Source organism: Carlito syrichta, unplaced genomic scaffold, assembly GCF_000164805.1.
Source record: "Carlito syrichta isolate Samal-C Ts95f unplaced genomic scaffold, Tarsius_syrichta-2.0.1 Scaffold310924, whole genome shotgun sequence".
NCBI lineage: Eukaryota > Metazoa > Chordata > Mammalia > Primates > Tarsiidae > Carlito > Carlito syrichta.
The window spans coordinates 243206-266325 of record NW_007255020.1 but is presented as its reverse complement, the minus strand read 5'-3'; the positions used below and the strand labels follow the sequence as shown (position 1 = coordinate 266325).

At 51.7% G+C, this 23120-nt stretch overlaps 1 protein-coding gene across 1 annotated transcript in view; it reads right to left on the bottom strand.

Annotated features, from left to right (window-relative positions):
* Nucleotides 1-2241: 2241 nt before the first annotated feature.
* The window catches only part of KCNK5 (potassium two pore domain channel subfamily K member 5), a 44990-nt gene continuing 24111 nt past the window's right edge, over nucleotides 2242-23120 (bottom strand). Inside the window, exons 2-5 of the mRNA XM_008068444.1 lie at nucleotides 8411-8522; nucleotides 6381-6547; nucleotides 5958-6126; nucleotides 2242-3313 (exon numbers count right to left, since the gene is read on the bottom strand). Of these exons, the coding sequence (XP_008066635.1) occupies nucleotides 2454-3313; nucleotides 5958-6126; nucleotides 6381-6547; nucleotides 8411-8522 (1308 nt within the window). The 3' untranslated portion in view covers nucleotides 2242-2453. The remainder of the gene's footprint in view (nucleotides 3314-5957; nucleotides 6127-6380; nucleotides 6548-8410; nucleotides 8523-23120) is intronic.

Sequence of the window (23120 nt, the reverse complement as noted above, 5' to 3'; positions counted from 1 at the left end):
GCAAACTGGTGACATGCATTTGCCATTATCACCCCTACCTCTCTCCCCTTGCTCCTTTGACTCCTTCCTGATTCTTGGGGCTCCTTTCTCTCTTAGCCACCCCCAAGAGGACTGCCTGTCCTTACCCTCTTCATTCTCTTCCATACCAGCCCAGTCCTCTTGTGTTTGTCTGTCCTGAGGCCCTCCTGCCCTCTGTGGCCGCTCCTAGGGCCTCTTGTTTCTCAGAGGCCACAAGTCAGTCCCCTGGCCACCCCACCCCCCCACACAACACACATCAAGCCAACCTATCCATCTCATGTTTTATTGTAAAAATGTTAAAATAAATTACATTTGGCATCATTGCCAGTATGTACGTACAGTGTGTGTGATTCCAGGATAGCCAGCAACAAGACAAGTTCATTAAGACATTTCACAGAAAAATACAAGGCTGCTCCCCTTCCCACCCCCACCAGGCGAGCAGCCTCTGTAGGAGGCTAGAGCAGGAGTAGGGTGTGGACACATGCCTGTCACCGTCTTCACATGTTGGGGAGGTGGGTGCTGGCCCCACTGCCTCACAGTAGAGGGCAGAGGGTGCAAAGTGAGGAGGACTGAGAGGATGTGTCACCTGCCTCCCACCCGGTACCCAGTCACCTGCGACGGATGCCCCTCCCCACCTCTGCTCACCTGCCCATCAGTGTCCCTTCCCCACCTGTCCTTAGGGACATGGCTCTTGACATCATGGCCTGGGCTGAGGTCACGAAGAAGCCCGACAGAGTTGGTGGGGGCAAAAGGGCAGACACTGGACATCCCAATCCTTGGGACTCTGCTCTTTAACCACGGGGTCTGAGGCCAATGACAAATTCCAGGTATATAAAAACAGCAGTTCGTTTAAAAAAAATAACAAAAACATTCAGGCACAGTGGGCCGGCCCTAAGGGTGAGGAACACGGAGAACCCTAGAACTTTGGAGCAGCAAGTTCTGCCCAACCCTCACCAGAAAGAGTCCACGAGCAGTTTCACATTATCTTTTGTTTCTCAGCCCAAATTCCCTCCTTTCTTACATATACACACACACTCACACGTACACGCAGGCACACATGCACGCACACACACACCAGACAGTAACCGGAGAGAGGAGCTCCATTCACATACTTGGCCATTGCCCATTTGCCCATTGCCTAGAGCAATTTGGCCTCACCCTGCCCAGCCCAAGGGGACAGTGAGGTCCTTGGTCTGGGCCCAAAAAATGGGACAGCAGGGTGGGAAGTGTGGGTCCTCAGGCCAGAGGTGGGGTGTGCACTCTTCCAGAGAGCAGGAGGGCGAGGGCAGAGTTTGCCAGAGCTGAGCTTCACTCTTTTTTTTTTTGAGTTGGAGTCTCACTCTGTCACCCAGACTGGAGTGCAGTGGCTGCTCCCGGCCACCGCAGCCTCGACCTACTGGGCTCCAGCGATCCTTCTGCCTCAGCCTTCCGAGTAGCCGGAATTACAGGTGTGCGCTACCACGCCCGGCTGATTTTTGATTTATTGTAGAGATGAGGTCTCGCCAAGTTGCCCAGGCGGGTCTCGAACCCGCGGGCTCAGGCAATCCACTCACCTCAGCCTCCCAAAGGCACGGGATTACAGGCTGAGCCACCGAGCCCGGCTGAGCTTCACTCTTAAAGCTCCCTGGTTACCAGCCCCTGGAGTCAGCTTCCAGAAGCCCATGCTCTGCCACCCTCCCTCCTACCACTCTGGGTCCCACAGAAAAACTTGTGCCTGCCACCACTTGGTCTCAGACAGTGAACAGGGCTCTCTGAGCTGGGCCTGAATAGACCAATAAAAAGGGTTTAGGACCCTAGGCCACATGGGACTTATTCCAGCCCCTACTATCATCCATTCACTCCCTTCCCCCCAACCCACCTCCCATAGCCCCTGCCCTACTACTGTGGATTGCAATAGGTGCCCAACAAACAACCCCACAGGTGAAATGGGGGGTGGGTCCTGTCCCCAGTGAGGTACTAAAATGTCCGGCCCCCACATCCCAGTGGTGCCTCCCCAGAGGTCCCTGCCCAAATGTCTAGCTCAGTGCCAGGACATAGAAATTGCTCAGTAACACTGGTGAACTCAAATAGCGGAGGCTCCAGGCCTCAGAGAACCGTGTGACATTCAACCAAACAATGGGGCGTAGACCCACTCAGGCCAGGCCTCCTCGGGGTCAGTCAGTCCTGCCAGCTCACATGTCTTCTAATCGTCAAATACACCAGCCCAGCTCAGGACAGACACTCCCCCACAGCCAGGGTACCGTTCAGCTGGAGAACAGAGGCCCCATCCCGGGCATGCATCTAGCTGGGGGGGATGGAAGGTAAGGAAAGTCCCTGGCTCCCCACCCCCAGTTCCAGGGCTGTCCCCCACCAGGGGCTAGGAGTCCAGCCATCACAGGACGTCCCAGGGTGAGGGGGAAGAAGCCCTCAATGGTGGGGTGGGGAGCCGGCCTGCCTCACGTGCCTTTGGGGCTGTTGGCTTTATTGTACTCATTTATCAGCTGTTCGTAAGGCACTGAGAGCTCTGACTCGGTGCTGGTGAAGGTGGACTCATCCGAGGAGGGAAACTCGCCCATGTTCAGAGGCGCCTCGGCTTCCGGCCCCTGCTGGGGGCTCTCTTCCCCAGCCAGGTTGTCCTCCAGTGAGGACTTGGAGGTCTCCTCGTCCGAGAGGCCGGCCTCCTCGTTGACGAAGGTGATATTGGCGTTCTGGAAGATAAGCGGGTGGTAGTCCTGGGAATCCCATGGCTCGCCCTCCTCGCTGATGCGGTCCAGCTGGTTAATGAACACTTCAGGGGCAGGTGAGCCAACCTCAGGCTCCTGTGCTCTGTCCTTCTCACCAGGGGGCCTTGACACGTGGCCTTTGCTCCTCAGTGTCTGTGACACCTCTTCCAAGCTGGGCACCCGATTCTTGGAGTAGACCACCAGGGGTGCCAGGGAAGGGGGCAGAGCTGGCAGTCCGCCACCTTGAGGCCCTAGCCCTGGGCCCCTCTCCCCACCCCCGCTCGTCTTCATGGCCTTCTTCCCAATCTGCTTGATGAGGTCATTGTAGGTCTCCTCCTTCTTGGACAGAAAGCTGAAGATGTTGACATCCTTAGAGGCCGCACTCCCTGTCATCTGCAGGGCCGTCCTGGAGTGCGGGGAGCTCTCGAAGGACTCCTTCCGCCGCCTCCGCCGCTTCTTAATGGCCTTGTGGACTTCCACAAACATGCTCACCTTCCAGTTAACAAAGAGGGACAGCCAGGCCAGTCCCAGGTAGATCCAGAGCTCCACAAAGTAGCGGTACAGGGCATGGTAGTTGGCGCTGGGGTTCACACCTGAGGACAGGAAGCCCAGAGGTCAGGAAGGGTCTGCATGGACCAGGAACGGAACGTGCATTGACCAACGCTGTGTTATCTGAGCAGAGCACAAGAGGGGGCACAGTGGGAGACAGGGACCTGTTCTAGACCTTGTACCACCCCATCTGCCCAAAGGGCCTGGGCCCATCACTCATGACTGTCATCCCAGTCTCCAGCCTGTCTTTGATCCTCAGTATCCTCAACTACAAAAAGTCAGGGCTGGCCAGGTGCAGTGGCTCACATCTGTAATCCTAGCACTTTAGGAGGCCGAGGTGGGGGGATTGCAGGAGCCCAGGAATGCGAGACCAGCCTGGACAACATAGCAAAACCTCATCTCAACAAAAAATTAGCCAGGTGTGGTGATGCATGCCTGCAGTCCCAGCTACTGGGGAGGCTGAGGAGGAAGGATCAGCTGAGCCTAGGAGATCAAGGCTGTGATAAGCCTTGATTATGCCACTGAACTCCAACCTAGGTGAGAGAGTAAGACCTTCACTCAAAAAAAAAAAAGAGGGCAATGACTTTTTGAGAGAAGTTAAAGGAGCTGTGGAGGACTGACAAGGTAACAACACACAGGTCAATAAGCAGTTCATGAGCATTTGTCTGTCAGTTAGTTATTCTACCATCCCCAGCTATCCTGTGTCTGCTGCAGTTCAGTTAAAGACTGATGGATGGATATTATGCAAGGGGGCTGCTGGCATCCTCAGAGCTGGGGACGGACTCACTGGCTTAACATGAATGAGGCTGGTGGTCTGGTCGAGAGGCATTGATGCTGGCAGGAAATATTCCAATACAACCATCTTCATTCTCCTTCAAATACTGGTCTGCGTCCCTGACTTCTGTTTCTGTCTCTTTCAGATTGTCCTGGAGGGCTGGCTCTGTCCCCTCTTTCTCCAGGGAGCCCTCCAAGGGTCCTCTCTACAGCTCTGATGGTTCTCCTACCCTCCAGAATTATTTGAAATTTCTCTTATAACTTCCCATTTACAGGAATATTGATCTGCATATTTGCATCCTATCTCCACCTTCCTATTGGATACAGAAGTGACTTAGAGAAGGGACTGGAGGAAGGGGCTACCTCCCTCATCAGATGAGAGGTTCGCCCAAGGCAAGGGCTGTGCCTGCCCCCTTGGACAGCAGGTGGTCTGTCTGAGGGGTGCTGTCAATCTTGCTCAAGGCTCTTGATCACACGCAGTCTGAGGATGACAATAATGAGGGCACACACTAACAGAGCCGGGCTCTACCCTCAGCACTCATGAACAGTAATTTATTTTCTACCATCCTGTGCACCACTATTTTTACCAATTTTACAAACGCAAATACTGAGGCTGGGGTTTGGTGTCTTCCTGGAGCTGAGAAAGTATGATTAAATACAATGCTGCACTTCCCCAAGAGGCTTCTCCTCTGCCTCTTCTGGGCCCAAGGGCTACACAATGGCAGGGTTGTGCCTTCATCTAAATTTACCTCCCAAGACAGCAGGCCCAGAGTCAGTGGAATGTTTGTGCCTCTTTCCTCTTCCTCCCACCCACTCAGCCCCCCCCCCCAGATACCACATACAAGGGCACAAGGCTAATAACCTCCCCTTGTCCTCTGGGCAGGGGGGAGAGGGTAGAGAACATAGGCCCCTGGAGCAAAGGCTGAAGTCACCAGGGCACTGGGTCAAAAGGGCCAAACAGGGTGTTAAGAAGATTAAGAACCAAGATGCTGTAGAGGCCACAGGCAGTGAGTGGTGGGGCCAGTTGGTTGCAGGTCTTCACACAATGGGCCTGCACAATGGGGCCAAAGAATCTTATCATCTTCCTGGATTATGTAGGGAAGAGTAGGAGGGCAGGGCAGCTTGGGAGAAGGCCTCCCTTGTCTTCAGACTGCCTGTGGCAAGAGCAAAGTTCCAGGCCTGAGCCACGCCTCCAGGACAGCTCCCTTGGCTCTAGTGAACAATGGAAGGCTGCTGGGACCAGGAAAGGGCAGGGAGGGGGCACTGGCAGGCATAAACTCAGCAGGCAGAGGGCTCTACTCCAGGCCTGCCATGAACCCAAGCTCAGAGTCAGGGAAAAACAGAGGAGAAGGAGATCTGAGACTGAATAGACAGAGGCTGGGTGCTGTGGCTCATGCCTATAATCCCAACACTTTGGGAGGCAGAGGCAAGAGGACTGCCTAAGCCCAGGGGTTCAAGCACAGCCTGGGTAACTCTGCAAGAACTTGTCTCTAATAATTCAAAAGATTAGTTGGGTGTGGTAGCACACACTGGTAGTTCCAGCTACTTGGAAGGCTGAGGCAGAAGGATTGCCTGGGTTAGGAGGTAGAGGCTACTGTGATCATGCCACTGCAGTCCAGCCTGGGTGACAGAGTGAGATTCTGACTCAAAAAAAAAAAGCCTGGACAGAGAGGAAGGGAGAGGGGAAAAGCAGTGCCCAAGAAAGGAACTAGAGAAAAGAGTCATCTGTGGTTCCTCTGTGCCTCAGTTTTCTCCTGCAACTGGCAGGGTGGGTTGAGAAACCCACTGGGTGAGAGAAGCACCCAGAACACAGAACGCCTACCAGGGGTCCCCCAACAAAGGTCTGCTGTGTTGAAACTGGAAGAGAGGCAGAGAAGGAGAAGACAGAGAGGCTGAGGAAGGGCAGGGACTCACCGGCCACAAAGTCACCGAAGCCGATGGTGGAGATGGTGATGAAAGAGTAGTAGAGGCCTTCGATGTAGTCCCACTCCTCGGTCACCATGAACACGAAGGGTGGGATCACCAGGTGGACCAGGACGCCCCACACAATGAAGATGGCTGTGCATGTGATCTGAGCCTTCCGCTGAAAGGGAGGTGGGAGGCCAAGTCAGACAACAGTGGAGGCTCAAGAAACCCAGCAGGGGGCACCCAGAGGGCTGGGGAGGCAGCTGGAGGAGAGGCAGGCTGGGCACCCTGCCTGACCCAAGCAGATCCGAAACTGTCCTCTTGCCATCTGTCCTAACACCCCTGCCCAATGCTTGGAGCCTTCTCTTCCTTTCCTCATCTGTCCTGTCACGATCCTCCATCTCTGCTCAGAACCCAGGGTTGGGGACATACCAAGCTCACGCCTCTCTTGGTGAGGAACTGGCCCAGTCTCTTGGCACGGCCCCCGAAGAACTTGCCCAGGGCACTGATCCACGTCAGGCAGAGCGGCACCCCAAACAGACCATAGAAGACGCAGAAGAGGCGGCCTGCAGGGGTCTTGGGAGCCACGTTGCCATAGCCTGGGAAAGGAGAGAGTGAGACCAAAACCAGAGTCAGAGCAGGAGAGGGGACCCAGAGTGGGCCTCTGCCCCCACCAGACACACACACACACACACACACACACACACACACACACACACACACACACACAAACCCAGCATTGGGGGGAGAGGGAGCATTCTCTAAGATCAGTTGATACTGATCTACCATCAATACTTAAGTAATGATGTTTCCTTTGATCATACCCTGATGGTGATCATTTATAAAGCAGTTGTGATGGTAAAGGCTGTGTCACCTCCATCACACAGGAGCTCCCTGAGAGCAGCGACTGAGCCCAGTCAGTAGGTCTTCCACTAGTCCATATGGTAATTTTGTGCAAATTAGAAAAGATGCCCTCTCTGTGTAGATGCCCCTGAGACACTACTAGATAGTCTCCTTTTATGCAAATTCACATCAAGGCAGAGTCTAATCGATCCTCCTCCCTTTGAATCTGGGCTTTAGTACCTAGCTTGACCACAGAAGCTGTCTAGGCAGCGGAAGTGAACGCTGGGCAGGCTAGGTCTAAGAAGCTGGCTGCTTTTCCTCTTGATTCCCAAGCACACGTGGAGGCCTTGTGTTTTCATCCTGTGGGTTATAGTCCAGACACGGACTGTCTCCCCCTCCCCCAGGAATGGCCTCTGGCCAAGACTGGTATCTGAAGGGTATGCATATTCCCAATAATGAGCCATGGGATGCAGGTGACCGAGCCAAGCTGAAAGCAAAGTAGTTATCACTCTTAATCGACCTAATTGTAAACACTGAATAGAAATTTGACTAATTGACTTGCTTGCCTATAAAACTGTTTGCTGTACTGCCCTGAAGCGCAGTTTCTTGCAGATTCTTGCAGTTTCTTGCAGATTCTTGCAGTTTCCTGCTGGATTTTTGTGGCTTCTTCACCGACCTGCTGTCATTGGTGCCTCCCGTAAGAAGAAACCAATGTCTTTCCCTGCTGGACCTCAGGGTGACTTCTTCGGAATAGGTAAACATTATGTGCAAGCCTTCTCAGATTTGAGGTTGCCGCACTGCACATCCCCAGTTGAGCTCCCAGCCAACAGCGAGTAGTCAAACCTGTGATGGGAGGAGCAGATGACTCCGGCCCAGCCATGGTTTGATGGCCACCACACTGGATTGCCCAAGCAAGAGCTGGTCAGCGGAGCCCAGCCAGCTCACAGAATGGTGAAAGATAAGAAGGGTATGGGGTTTTTTTTTTTTTAGTCAGTCTCACTCTGTTGCCCAGGCTGGAGTGCAGTGGCATACTCACAGCCACCGCAGCCTTGGCCCACTGGGCTCAGGCAATCCTTCTGCCTCAGCCTTCCAAGTAGCTGGAACGACAGGCGCGCGCCACCACGCCCAGCTAATTTTTTGATTTATTGTAGAGACGAGGTCTTGTCAAGTTGCCCAGACTGGTCTTAAACCCTTGAACTCAGGCAATCCTCTCACTTCTGTCTCCCAAAGTGCTGGGATTACAGGAGCGAGCCACAACGCCTGGCCCAGAAGTTGTGTTTTGAGCCACTCACTTCTGAGCTGGTTGGCTATTCTGCCAGCGAGAAATGGAACAGACACTGAGCTTGGTGAGTAGCCACGATCTGGGTTTATGCAGTGAGTAACCTGGCCAATCTTCTGCATGACTCTGGCTATCTTGCTATGTCACTGTTTCTGCTCCAAGAGACCAGGCCAGCCCTCATGGAAACAGCTTCCCAGGCATGGCCAGTCACAAAGGACTTACTAAATCCCCAAGAAAGTGTCAGAAGGACAGACTGCAACTGGCCTGATTTTACCCCCACATAAGGTTCTGAGAAGCTAGGGCATGGAAGTGGGTATCCTGAAGGTTCCAGATGACTTACCAATGGTGGTGATGACCGTGGCTGCAAAAATCATTGCATTGGGCCAGTTCCAGTTGTTGAAGGTCTGGTTCCCTGTGATGGCCACACCCTGTCCTGCAGCATCAGATACTACCTAAGGAGAGCAGGAGGACAATAAAGTTCAGAGTCAGGCCATGTTTACACTTTCTGAGTGACAGCACTGTATTAAACTCCTTACAAGTATTCTCATGTAATCATCACAATAATAAGGTGGCAGTTAATGTCTCCATTTTGTAGATGAAATACTGTATATAGGATCAGAGAGGGTCTGTGATTTGCCCAAGGTTACACAGCTGATAAAGATATGAACCCAGGCAACTGGCTCCAAAGTTCATTCTTTCACTGAGCCAGTGTTTCTCCAACTTACTGGCAAGCACCAGAATTGCCTGGAGAGTTTGTTAGACACTCTGGCCCCATCCCCAGAGTGTCTGATTCAGTAAGCCCGGGTTTTGGCATTCCTCAGCCTCCCAAAGCGCGGGATTACAGGCTGAGCCACCGAGCCCGGCCTCTGTCCGCCATTTATCCCAACCAAATCAGGGGTTCAAGTCCTGTTCCTCAAGAAGGGCCACTGAGACTGGAAACTAAGCATTCGGCCAATGTTACCCAGTGATGCTGATGCCACCAGTCCAGGAACCACACTTTGAGAACCGCTGCATTAGACTATTCTTTCAAAAAAGTAGATGTGATGGAGACCCACAGGCAGTGGCTTGTGCTCCACGCAGCCCTCCAGAAAGAGTGTTCCACCTGTGGAGGTCAAATCCTGTTCAGGGTTGTCCTGAAAGCAACCCTCATACACTCTCTAGCCACTGTAGGATACCTGCTGAGGTCAGCGCAGTGCCCTCCTGGCCTGCCTCAGAAAGCATGCAAATCAGCAGGTCCTCCTGTCCCCCATACCTAGAACTCTAACCCTCCCTCTCTACAGGTGACTCCAATTTCCTTCCCTTCTCTGTCTCCGTATCTTTTTTTGTCCTGAGCAATTGCCTGGGAAGGAACAGATCAGAAGGTGATGAATATATTTCAGAGGACTCAAAACTGTGCTATCGGCCAGGCTCGGTAATCCCAGCACTTTGGGAGGCGGAGATGAGTGGATTGCCCGAGCCTGAGGGTTCGAGACCCACCTGGGCAACTTGGCGAGACCTCATCTCTACAATAAATCAAAAATTAGCCGGGCGTGGTAGCGCGCACCTGTAGTTCCAGCTACTTGGAAGGCTGAGGCGGAAGGATCGCCGGAGCCCAGCAGGTCGAGATTGCAGTGGCCGGGAGCGGCCACTGCACTCCAGTCTGGGTGACAGAGTGAGACTCCAACTCAAAAAACAAACAAACAAAAAAATAAAAACCAAAACTGTGCTATCAGTCCCCACAGAGCTTGCAACAACTGTGGATAGCAGGTGAGAGATCACCTAGGGATGTCCACAGGGATGGGGGTGGGCTCATCTGCTCCCACAATACTGATAGTTGTCAAACCTGTTTCCATCTGACTAGATCTTGACTCTGTCCACCATTGATTTATTGTAGAGATGAGGTCTCGCCAAATTGCCCAGGCGGGTTTCGAACCCACGGGCTCAGGCAATTCACTCACTTCAGCCTCCCAAAGCACGGGATTACAGGCTGAGCCACTGAGCCTAGCCTCTGTCCATCATTTATCCCAACCAAATCAGGGGTTCAAGTCCTGTTCCCAAGGAGGGCCTTGAGAAGGGCCACTGAGACTGGAAACTAAGCATTCGGCCAAATTCCCTATAAAAATCACGTCAAGGACCGAGGGAGAAGAGACAAGAAGCAAGGGACAGAAACAAAAATCCTTATTTCTAATCCACCCAAGGCATGACTGAGGTTTGGTGGGAGAGAAGGGGAAAAGGGTGGGTTGCTCTGAAGGAATGCAGAGTTTGCAAAAGCAGCAGCGGATCTGTGTAAATGGATCTGCGCTCCTAAAGAATTTTCCATGATGATATGCTTGTCTGACAGAGCATCAAACCACACCGCTCACTGCCCTGCATCAAAGTGGAAAGTGTGAATGGTCACATCAAACTCTGGCCAAGGTGGGCTCTGCCCTCGGAGGGCTCACCGCCTAGCTGGCCAGGCTGCTCAAAGTAACCAGAGGACGTCAGGATACTAACAGGCAAACAGGAGAGATAAAACCAAATACTAGGGAGCATCCCATGGGTTTTTGAACAAATTCAAATCTATGGTTGCAGCAAGAGAATGAGGACGTTCCAGGGCCCTGTGAGTTAATGTTAAACAGATGGCAGAGAAAGCAAGCCACTCAGCCCTCCTGTGGCTTCCTCCTTTGTTATCTCCAACATTGATCTTCCAAGGGACAGCTTAAAGCAGATGAAAAGAGCGTACAGGAACACCTTGAAACGGGAACTGAATCACTGACCAAAGACGACACAGAACCTCTGCTCATCTGCATGGAATCGTGGGGAACAGGAAAGATGTTGGAAGACAAGCCATCCCTACTTTCACACAAAGGAAAGGCTGGATTCTGGAAACTCAGAAAACAAACCTGAACTCTTGTAAAGTTTCTCCATGGGGCAAGGAAAATGTTTGGAACATTCCAAAGATGAAATGGTGGGCACTGGAGGCCAGCACAGTATCGCCAAGCACAGGCCATGCTCAGCTAAGCGCATCTCCTTTTCCAAAGGGTTTGCACAGTCTTCAAGTTGTGTGGAATGCAGTCAGTCTAGATATCAGCAAGGCAGCTAGCTAACAGAGAGGGCTTAAAGAAAGGATAGAGAATGTGGGGTGGAGCTAGGATTAATTGGGTCCATTCAAAGGCAGAGAAACTACCCCAGGAGGTAATGATCATTATCAGCCCTGACAGAGGTCTCCGTTATCTTGCCTAAGGCTTGGCCTCTTCCATACTTTAATCAACAGCACAGTGAGGACAGAGACAGTTTGCCAATCCAACGGGCGGAGGATGCAAAATTGGGGTTAAGGGTGAGATGGGAAGATGGCTAATACATGGCAATGGCAGCATTGAGATTTAAATCATCTGGGCTGGAAACAGGAGCCAAAATGAACAACACAGGAGTGTCCTTTTAAATTTTCAAGTCTTGTCTGGGCGTGGTGGCTTACATCTGTAATCCCAGCACTTGGGGAGGCTGAGGCACGAGGACTGCTTAAGCCCAGGAGTTTAAGACCAACCTAGGCAACATAGTAAGACCTTATCTCTACCAAAAAAAAAAAAAAAAATCACAAAAACAAAAAAATTAGCTGGGCTTGGTGGCATGCACCTGTAGTCCCAGCTACTTGGGAAGCTGAGGTGGAAGAATTGCATGAGTTCAGGAGGTTGAGACTGTGGTGAGTTATGATCATGCCACTGCACTCCAGCCTGGGTGACAGAGTGAGGCTCTGACTCAAAAACATTTTTTTTTTCAAACCTTACACTTTGGATAGGAAAAGACTGGTACACATCCTTTCTCTCTCCTAAAGGGAAAAATCCTTGGGTTTTAGCTGATTATGAATCAACAGTTGTAAGGGTGACTGCTAAAAGAAAAGTCAAAGCAGGCCGGTCTCAGTGGCTCACCTTGTAATCCCAGCATTTTGGGAGGCTGAGGCGAGTAGATTGCCTGAGCCCACAGATCCGAGACCAGCCTGGCAACTTGATGAGACCTCATCTCTACAATAAATAAAAAAAATTAGCTGGATGTGGTAGCGCATGCCTGTGGTTCCAGCTACTTGGAAGGCTGAGGCGGAAGGATCGCCAGAGCCAGCAGGTTGATGCTGGGATTGCCGGGAGTATGCCACTGCACTCCAGCCTGGGTGATGGAGTGAGACTCCGACTCAAAAAAAAAGAAAAAGAAAAGTCAAAGCAAAGATTGTGTCATCTCCAGGTCTATGCAGGGCAGAGAGGTACAAACCCATTATTCCTCACAGGGTCAGGCCACAAAAGGGGCCAGCTCCATTCTGGGTGTCAGAATTCACAGGACATGTTAACCAATGGGCCAAGGTCCAAGAGTGAGGATGGATTTTCTTTTTAATAACAAGCCTACAAAGGATTACCCTTGACAGTAATCAATTTCTGATAAAGAAAAGTACTTAGACCAGGAGTTCCTACCATCCATCAGGGACGATGTTGAAGGTATAACTGAAACTGGGGTTTTCAACTGGAAGTGTTTGAATGCTTTCTGAAGGGATGTGCTATATGAGCCAGGTACTGTTCTAGACTCTGGAGATACTGCAGTGAATGGACAGAATCCCCGCCCTCCCCCACACGTTTATTCTAGTGGGTGATGGGGATGCTGTTGGCATTAGGTGAGCAGTGGGCTGGAGATGCTAAAGGCCCTGCAATTCACAGGCAACCCCATTGAGAACCAAGTAGCTCACCAAAAGTAACCTGTAACTTGGGAATCATTTAGTAAGTGCTAAAAAGGCACCAATCAGTAGAGCTGGCAAAACAGGGTAACAGAAATAGGCACGAAGGTTGGGAGTGTGGGAGAACTGGGCCTCCTGCCCTTGGCCCCACCATGGTGTGCCCTTTGGCCAACAGCTCACAGCCTCAACAGCTCACGGCCTCAGGCCCTGAGTTATCAGGGAGCCACAGTCACATGCTTTCCCTGTGGCCTCCACTATCTCTCCGTGGTCACCCAGCAAAGGGCAGGCAGAGGAGGCCCTGGAAGTGCCATGAATCCTTGCAAAGAGCCAGTGGTGGCAATTACGCCCACTGGGCGGAGAGAGGTTACCAGGCAGGACTGGGCTGAGTTGTAGACTGTCTGGTTTCAAGTCTGCAACTTCAAGGCTGCCCGCCTCCCTCAGTCTTGCTCTGCCGGGCCCAGTGCCCTTTACTGTTGTCTCCTCTGCTGGTGGTTCCCAAGCAGCTGGCCTGGGAATCAGCTTGGCCCCATCCCAGTGCTGGCAGGGAGAAGTAGTATCAGTGATGCTTTGGGTCATACGTCCCTTGCTGGGGTTTTATATATATACGGCTCTTCCTGTGACCCTGTCAGGTATCACCTGGCAGGGAAGGAAAGCTAGACTCAGGGATCTGAGGCCCGGATGTGAACTTGGGGTGCCCGCTCCCTAACCCCACCACGTGTCTGGTCAGGACACCTCAGTGATCATGCCTGGGACTATGCAGGATGAGGAGGAGGCCTTCATGGGTCTCCCAGAACAGGAGAGCTGACCCAGGACTGAGGCCATTGCTGGGGCAGGGGGAGGGACATGGGAGAGTCAGGCAAACACCCCGTTAGACAAGGCGTCCCGTCCTCAGGGTTAGGGAAACAGCTTTCGCGGGAGGAGGCGGCCCCTGTTCATTTGCAGGCTTCTTTAACTTGGCTTCTAGACTCACACGAGACAATATTTTCATTTTCCATGTAAGCCTGGAGAGTGACGGGAAAAGGGAGCTTGCACACAGCCCAAGCCCAGCTCTTGTTTGGGGACAGAATAGTGTTCCCTGCCTCTATCACTTCTGTCATAAAGCAACTGTGATTTATTGAGGGCTTACTAGGCGCCAAGTGTTGGACAAAGCATTTTATGTGCCTTTAACTCATTTAATGAGGACAGACTCCTGCTGGGAAGATGCTATTGTTTTCCCCATTTTGTAAGTGAAGATTTGAGGCTTAGAGAGGTTAAGGAAGTACTGAGCTTGCGGTGCTAAAAGCAATCAAGCCAGGACTAGAACCCAGGTCCATCTTGGTCCTAAGCACTGTTCTCCTATTCCTGTCTCCATAAAGGCCACAGGAAGGAGGTCTGTGTATACTTCCACCCCTTCCCACCAGCTGAGAAAACAGTGCCCTAAAACCAGTCCAGCCATTCTCACCCATTCTCATCAGCCCTTCAGCGAGGTGACAGCCATGACCTTGCCCAGAGCTTCAGACATCCAGCTGCCCAGACACCTTCCCAAGTGCTCACTGTGCATGTAACCTGGGCTCCCAGACATCCCTTCAGCCCCAGAAATCTGAGGCTTCCCTCAGCAGTGGCTGAGTGTACCTTTCCTAGAGAGATTCATCCTGATTGTGAGCACATTCAGGGCTTTGGGGACATGCTGCCTACCTTCAGACACAGGAAGGGAGGGCTGAGGTGGGGCCTTTCCCTTCACGGGTTGGGGAAAACTGAAGTCAAGATGTTTGTCTATCCAGGGAATGCAGCTGCCTGGTACCCACAGAGCTACTCACGGCCCCTGTCTCCAGTTCCTGCAGCTGCCATCCCCTTGGGGTCCTAGAATTCCTTCCTGCTCTGCAGAAAGCAGCCTTCACAACCTTCCTCGACTTCAGCCTCCACTGGACCCACGTGTTGTTAGGGGTTCACAAGCTGAGTCTCCTTTACCACACCCTGGCTACATCAATCCTTAATTCATCCCATCAAAGCTCATTTGGTCCTTCTGCCCTAGAAGATAAACTGGGGTGAATCCTCTTATGTGCATGGAACTTGGTAGAAAAAACCAGTCAGGCACAGTGGCTCATGCCTATAATCCAGCACTTAGGGAGGCTGAGGCACGAGGATTGCTTGAGCCTAGGAGTTTGAGACCAGTCTAGGAAAAAAAAAAAATCAAAAAATTAGCTGGGTATGGTGGCACGTGCCTGTGGTCTCAGACAGAAGGATAGCCTGAGCCCAGGAGGTCAATGCTGTGGTGATCCATGATTGTGCCACTGTACTCCAGCCTGGGTGTCAGAGTGAGATCCCAACTTAAAAAGAAAAGAAAAGATTCTCATCTTCTTCTCATTTAGCCCTCCCAGCCACCTTGTGAAGAAGTGAGAATGGCTTAATCATCCTTAGTTCATAGATAATAAGTTGGTATTTGAATAATAGTTGATAATTGAGCACTTACAAGGAGAGGCACTGATCTTAGCACTTTAGAGCTAAGCACTTTATATTTAAGCACTTTAAATCGCTTAGCTCACTAAATCTTCACACCCCATAAAATACATAGATACTGTTACTACCCTCCATTTTATAGATAAGGACATAGAGGCACTTGTCCAAGGTCACATACCTAATCAGCTGGGGAGCTGGGATGAGAACCCAGGCAGTGGGGCTCTTAACCACTGCCGCTATCTATAGCTGGGGAGGGGAGAATGTAGATGGGCTTTCTAGGTACAAGTGAGGCAAAGTCCCAGCAGTGGCAAGGGAGATATCCATGGGAGTGCAGAGACTCCCCTAGAATGTTACCTTCGTAAGAGCAGAGACTTTTATCTCTTTTATTTCCTTTTCCATTTCAATTAAAAAAAATTTTTTTTTTAGTCGGTTTCTTGCCATCTCCCAAGCTGGAGTGCAGTGTCATGAGCATGGCTTGCTGTAACCTTAACCTCCTGGGCTCAGGCAATCCTTCCACCTCAGTTTCCTGAGTAGCTGGGACTACAGGTGCATGCCACCACACCGGCTTTCTTTCTTTTTTCTTCGTTTTTGAGAGACGAGGTCTTGCTATGTTGTCCAGGAGGGTCTTGCACTCCTGGACTCAAACAATCCTCCCATCTCGGATTCCCAAAGTGCCAGGATTACAGGTGTGAGTCATCATGCCCGGCCAGTTCTGTTTTCTTTTCTACTACTGTAGTCACAGGGCCTAGCACTGCCTGGCAAATAGTAGCTGCTCAACAAGTATGTGTTAAATGAATGGATAAACAGATTTGAATAAATGATGGTATATTCAGCCTAGGCAAAATAATGAGACCTCAGCTCTACAAAAAATACAAAAATTAGCTGAATGTAGGGACACGCACCTGTAGTCCCAGCTACTTGGGAGGCTGAGGCAGAAGAATTGCTTGAGTCCAGGAGATTGAAGCTGTGGTGACCCACAATTGTGCCACTGCATTCCAGCCTGGGAAATTGAGACCCTGACTCAAAAAAAATGGCCTCACTTTTATCTGGCCTCAACTAACTTACCCTCTAACATCTCTCCATCCCCAACATCTTCCGCATCATTCTGCAGTTGGGTTTTAACTAAATTCATCAGCAAAAGGTGGAGCCCTTTAGCATGAGGTCAGGAAGCAGAGGTGCAGGGGCTCACAGGAGCTGCTAAAAACACCACCACCATCCAATGGCCTGGAGGGAGGGGCCCCACCAGGCTGAGAGAGGAGGGCTAGGGGCCAGGGAGCTGGGGAGGGGTGAGGTGAGGGAGGCAGAGCTTTGAGGAAGGGGTTTAAGATGGCACAGGGACCCAGGGAGAGGTCCCTGGGGTGACAGAAATTGTCCTTCCTGCAGGAAGGGAGGCCTGTCCCCTCCGGAAACTCTCCACAAACTCTCCATGAGGGCAGTAGATGTGCTGACAGCAGGAAAAGGAATATAACAGTCAACATGGATGGCAGCATTGACTTCCAGCTGAGTACTTTCCTTACTGAATCCTGAAAGCCCCTACTCTCTGGGGACACGCAATTCATCTCATTCACTGCAAGGCCACCACAGCTCAGGTGGAGCTGCAGGAAGCCACAGGCCACCTCGCAGAAGCAGACCTGTGCTCATGGAAAGGCAGAACCCATCTGGGTTTGAGTTGGAGGGGGTCTCTCAATTGCTAGCAGCAAGTCTCTGGGTAAATAACTTAGCCTCTCAGCCTGCTTCAATATCTGCAAGAAATACCAGCTACTGTGAACTTGTGAATAGCACCTAGGACACAGTAAGCATTGGATAAACACATCTGCAAGCAGTATTGTGATTCAAATGTGTGTCAAGAACTAGACCCCATGGGTATTTACGGCCCAAGACAGCTTGTCCCCAGAAGGAAACCAGAGGAAATGGCACGGTAAAGAAGAGCTAGGGTTTTATATAGCCCTGAGCCTGGGTAAGAACAAGACACTATCCCCAACCTTCCTCACACCTGCCACCTCTTCCCATCTCTCCCTGTTTTAACAGAGACAACAGTCAATTTTCAGTCTGATCAGTCAGCTTCCTCAGGGAAGGACCAAGGGAGCTTTGATGGAAGGAAAGCCACATTGGGGTAAGGACTATGGCTCCAGGTGTTCCATGTCACCTGACACTTGGGAGTCAAGGGCAGGGGGAAACGTGCCCAAGATGTACCACTCTATCTCTCAGAAGCCCCATCTCTCCTGGCCTCTGCCCCCCTGTGGCTCTCAGCTACCCTGACCAGTTTCCCATCCAGCTAAGCAAGCTGGGCAGGCTGCTAAGGGGAGGAAATGCCACCACCAGGGCCTTCCCCTCTTCACAGGTGAGGCTGAGACCAGGAGCAGACAGGAGACAGCTTCTCTGAACTCCAGTCCAATTCCTCCCAGGCCCCAGCCTTACCACGAAGCAAGATATGCAGCAAGATGCCACCTGCCCACTGGCCGCCCAGCTGGCTTCTCCCTGTGTGTTGGGTCTGTCTGTCCATCTGGTTTCCAACAAAGACCCCCTCTAGGTTGGGAGCTGCAGAAAGTGGGGGAGTTCTCAGCAGGACAGACAGAATGAGATTAGTAAAACCACCAGACACTTTTCAGGCAAGATATTTGCAGTCTGGGCTTATTGAGTACAGTGGTTTTCTAATTTGTTAAAGCTACAAACTTAGAAATAGATAAAGGGAGGAGGGAGAGCCCCAGGTCCTATGTATTGGGGCTTCCCCTCACCCCCTGCCACAGGTAGTGAAAGTGAGTGGGGAGGGAGGGGCTACGGGTGGTGCCTGCCTGCCCAGCTGGTGGGCTTGACCTGGGACTGTGAACATACATCCAAAGTATCTTGGGGAGAAAGTTAACTGTTGACTCAAATTTCTGAGACAAAGTCAAGAACTGAAAACTTTATCAGCTAAGCCCTCAATGATCTCCACTACCCTTCATTCTCCATCCCAAACTGCTCCAACTCCTCAAATTATTTCCTTAAGGTTAACGGGGGTGGGGAAGGGGTGTTGGGGTTGTTTTCCTCAGATTGACGAAACTGAGGCTTAGATACCACATAGGCATCAGGGCAGTGACCCTCAGCCCAAGCTGGACTGCCCAATGCAATCACCTCAGAGTTTAAATAAATACTATGCCTGGGCTCCACCTGTAGATATTCTGTTGACCTGGGCACAGTTTTTAAGAAGTTCCAGCAGCGATTCTAACATGCAGGGGTTACCTTAGTGGAAGCTGATGGGATGGAGGGGTACACTGAGCTCAGGCCTTCTATCTTACTGTCTAAGGAGGGAGTATGCAGGGCAGGGAGAAGGAATTCTTGGTATTTTCCCCACCACTTTCTCAACCCAGGTCAGGTGACCAAGGTGTGGCTCGGAGCACAGCCAGTAGTTTATGAGAAAGGTATTGGCAGGGGCCCAATGGTACCACCCTGATACCAGTGCCAGCAGCGTGCCTGGGCTCTGGTTCTCCCAGGGCAGGAGCAGATGCTGGACCAAAGGTGGCAGGGCTGCATATGTCTCCCCTAAGACCAAAGCTGGGCTGTTGCAAAGTAGACTTTGGAGACTTTCACGTGCAAAGATATCAGGGAAGGGTCTGAAGACCCAGGCTCAGCTCAGCTCAGCTCTAATGGGTACTGCCTTGAGATCTTCAAGAACCTCTGATCTTTCCAACTACCTCCTTCTCCATAAAATGAGGAGATTGGACTATGACTACTGGGGGTCTCCCTGCCTGGGAAGATGGCACCTCCCCAGAATTCACATTTTCCTCTGCCCACAACCGTAACCTCTGGGCCCAGTTCAGCACCTCCCTCTACCCCAACCTCCCCACAGCACATTTAGGAAGATTCATGTTCAATGTTCACCCTCAGGACTTAACTGATGGGCCACCAGTCCCAGCTCCTTCAGAAATCCCATGGCAGAAGCCCTCTGCCCAAGTTCACTCAGGTTTGCTTTCTGGTTCCACTTACGCAGGCTGGAAAGGAGGCCCTCACTACCCACACTCCTCTTTGGTCCTTGAAGTAATGTGCCAGTGCCTGACCTGCTGTCCGTCTGCCCAGGAAGGAAGCAGCCAGCTAGAGCGTATCCCATGGTGTGGAAGGTGAGGTTTTGTACAAAACACATTTCCTCTGTCCCCATACTCCCATGGTGGCCTTGGAAGTCACATCTAGATTAAACCCCAAATCCCAGAAACCCAAGCAACTCCATCAGGCAAGGTGAGTGGAAAGTGGTACACCAACCCATCCTCACGGCACACTTTACAGGTTACTATACTACTTGCTCAACCTGGACCGCATGTTGAGATCATCTGGGGGAGCTTGGTCCTACCCCCAGAGATGCCAAGAGAAATAATCTGGTTGCTGGATTGGGATGCTTAAAAGCCCCCCACCCCCACCCTGGAGGGGGTGGGATTCTCTTATATTCATTCAGTCAAGATTTACTTTATTTTCATTTCATTTTTTTGAGTCAGGGTCTCACTCTGGTTCAGGCAGCAGTGCAGTGGCACCATCACAGCTCACCACAGCCTCAACCTTCTGGGCTCAGGTGATCCTTCCACCTCAGTTTTTCCAGTAGCTGGGACTACAGGCAGGCGCTACCAAGCCCAGCCAATTTTTGGACATTTTTGTAGAGGCGAGGTGTCACTATGTTACCTAGGCTGGTCTTGAACTCCTGGACTCAAGTAATCCTCTCGCCTCACCTCCCAAAGTGCTAGGATTACCACCTCAGCCAAGATTTAAACCGCTGCCCTAGACGCAGGCCAGTCTCCCTCCATGTTTGGAACTGAGTCCAACTGGCCCCTGCAGTTAGCGCTCAGCTGGCCAGGCATGTGCACATGCTGACTGTCCTCTCGTTTGCCTTTGGGCTTTCCCCAGCCCACCCTTCTGGGCCATCTCTCAGCAGCCTCTGTGGAGCCCAGAGGCACGGCCAGGTCTCACGCTCACGGGGGAATGCCTGTGCCAGATGGGAGCAGGTTTTCAGCAGAAACCTCCGGGTTTCCGACTTTCACAGGCCTGGGACATGTCCTCACTCCGGAGGGGCAAAGAAAACAAGGCAGGTGACCCTGCCCCCATTGTTCTCAGGCTAGGACGGTCATCCCCCTTCCCTGGGACAGCCCCTCTGTGAGAGCAAGCCCGGGGCAGAGCCCTGCAGGGACGGGCTGATCTGGGAGGGCCGGTTTGGCTAAAGCAAACAGTGAAGGCTGGTGGGGCTGGAGCTCAGGATGGGATGTCAGCATGTGTTCTCAGGCACCTGGACAGCTGAGTTGATGAGTTATGCTGGAAATCCCTGTGCATGTGGACATCGGGGATCTCAAGAGCCCCTTGCTGGTCCCACGACACTGCTGTGTGCCTGAGAACTGGCTCTAGGGAGCAGGAAGAGGACCCCTCCCTCCAAACACATACCAGAGGACCCTCTGGAGCCATCTTCTTAAGATCTATCCCAGTTGGGTGCGGTGGGTCAGCCTGTAATCCCAGCATTTTGGGAGGCAGAGGCGAGAGGATTGCCTGAGCCCACGGGTTCGAGACCAGCCCAGGCAATTTGGCGAGACCTCGTCTTTACAATAAAATTTTTTAAGAATAGCCTGGTGTGGTAGAGAGCACCTGTAGTTCCAGCTACTCGGAAGGCTGAGGCAGAAGGAGCACCAGAGTCCAGTGGTCAATGCTAGGGTGGCCGTGAGTGTGTGTGCCACTGTACTCCAGCCTGGGTGAAGGAGTGAGACTCCAACTCAAAAAAAAAAAATTATCCAGGTGTGGTGGTGCACACCTGTAGTTCCAGCTACTTGAAAGGCTGAGGCAGAAGGATCGCCTGAGCCCAGTAGACCGAGGCTGTGGTGGCCATGAGATCTTTACTCTAGCCTGGGCGACAAAGTGAGACCCCTATTCCAAAAAAAAAAAAAAAGATCTATCCCTGCCTTATCTTCTGAAGGAGTCGGTACAACTGGGATGTCCAGTGAGGCTTAAGTGACAGGAGAGACATGCTTCATCCACCTGCAGCTTCTCTACTCCCAATTCACAACCACTGCCCTGTCCCGGGGTCCATGGTACTGTGCTGGTGCCTATGCCCTATCTGGGATGCTGGGACCTGGATTTGTGACTTTCCTTCCTTTACCCCAGAATTCAGACCCTCAGGTGTCTGACACCTCTCTGCCCTGATGCCAAGAGGCATCTCCCAACTAGTGGATCAACAGCATGAAGTGGGGCTGGGTATAGTGGTTCACTCCTGTAATCCCAACAATCTGGGAGGCCAAAGCAAGAGGATCACTTGAGCCTAGAGTTTGAGATCAGCCTGGGCAACATAGTGAGATCCCATATCTACAAAAAAGAAAAATAAAAAAATAGCTGAGCATAGTGGCATGTACCTGTAGTCCCAGCTACTTGGGAGGCTTAGGGAGGGGATCACTTGAGCTCAGGTGTTCAAGGCTGCAGTGAGCCATGATGGCACACACAGCCAGCCTGGGTGACAGAGTGAGACTCTGACTCAAAAAAAAAAAAAAAAAGGACAGGTGTGGTGGCTCAAGCCTGTAATCTCAGCACTTTAGGAAGAGGAAATGAGAAGAAATCTCATCTCTACAATAAATTTTTTAAAAACAGAGTCAGGCGTGCTGGTGTACATCTATAGTTCCAACTAGGTGGAAGATTGAAGCAGGAGGGTCACCAGAGCCCAGCAGGTCCAGGCTGCGGTAACCGGGAGCGGCCACTGCCCTCCAGTCTGGATGACAGAGTGAGACTCCAACTCAAAAAAAAAAAAAACCCAGCAAGAAAGGGAGCAGAAAACAGCTTCGGCGGGGACTCCTGGAGCCTGTCAAGCAGGGCAGAGCAGCCTCCCTTCCTTCCTCCAAAAAGGTGTGGGTCATTAGGGAGTGAGATGCCTTCCTTCTAAGCCCCCTGCATTTGGATGCGGTTCCTAGCTTGTTGTCTTCTTCAGGCAAGCGGGCAATGCTCTCTGGCCCAGCTCATTTCTGCATGACACAATTAACTAGAGCATAAGTCAGCATCTCCTTCCTCCACCTAAAAATCCCCACATTCACCAAGCACCTCAGACCCACAACTCCTCTGCCACAAACTCATCTGAGACCCAAGACCCTGGAGGGAAACCAGGCAAAATGGGGTTCCCACTCGCACGAAGCAATAAAAGCCATATTCAGTTTTCTTCCCAGGACTCCTTTCTGGGACATGCCCTGTGTACCCAGACAAGGAATCCACACAGAGGGATAGGGACATGGTGAAGCCCCACACAGCAAGCTGGTCACAAAACAGACCTGTCAGAGGCCCTCAAGCCACCAGTTGAGGGCTCCTTTCACAGAACAAACAGACCATCCATCCCCCACCTGGGACTGGGCCGAAAAATGCCAGATGGACACAGGTGACATAGTATAAAGGTCAAGGGTGACCAGACATGGTGCCTCACGTATGTAATCCCAGCACTTTGGGAGGCAGAGGCGAGAGGATTGCCTGAGTCCAGGAGTTCGAGACTAGTCCAGGTAACGTAACCTCGTCTCTACAGTAAATCAAGAAAAATTAGCTAGGTGTGGTGGTGCATGTCTGTAGTTTCAACTTCTTGGACGGCTGAGGCAGAAGGATCATCTGAGCCTAGCAGGCTGAGGCTGTGGTGGCCCTGAGCGTACCACTGCACTCCAACCTGGTCAAGAGAGTGAGACTGCTTCAGAAAAAAAAAGCCGGGCACAGTGGCTTATGCCTATAAACCCAGCATTTTGGGAGGTCAAGGTGAGAGGATTATCTGAGCCCACGGGTCCAAGACCAGCCCGGACAACTTGGTGAAACCTCACCTTTACAATAAAACAAAAAATTAGCCGGTCGTGGTGGCGTGTGCCTGTGGTTCCAGCTACTTGGAAAGCTGAGGCAAAAGGAGCACCTGAACCCAGTAGGTAGAGGCCATGAGCATGCCACTGCACTCCAGCCTGGGTGACAGAGTGAGAGTCTGACTCAAAAA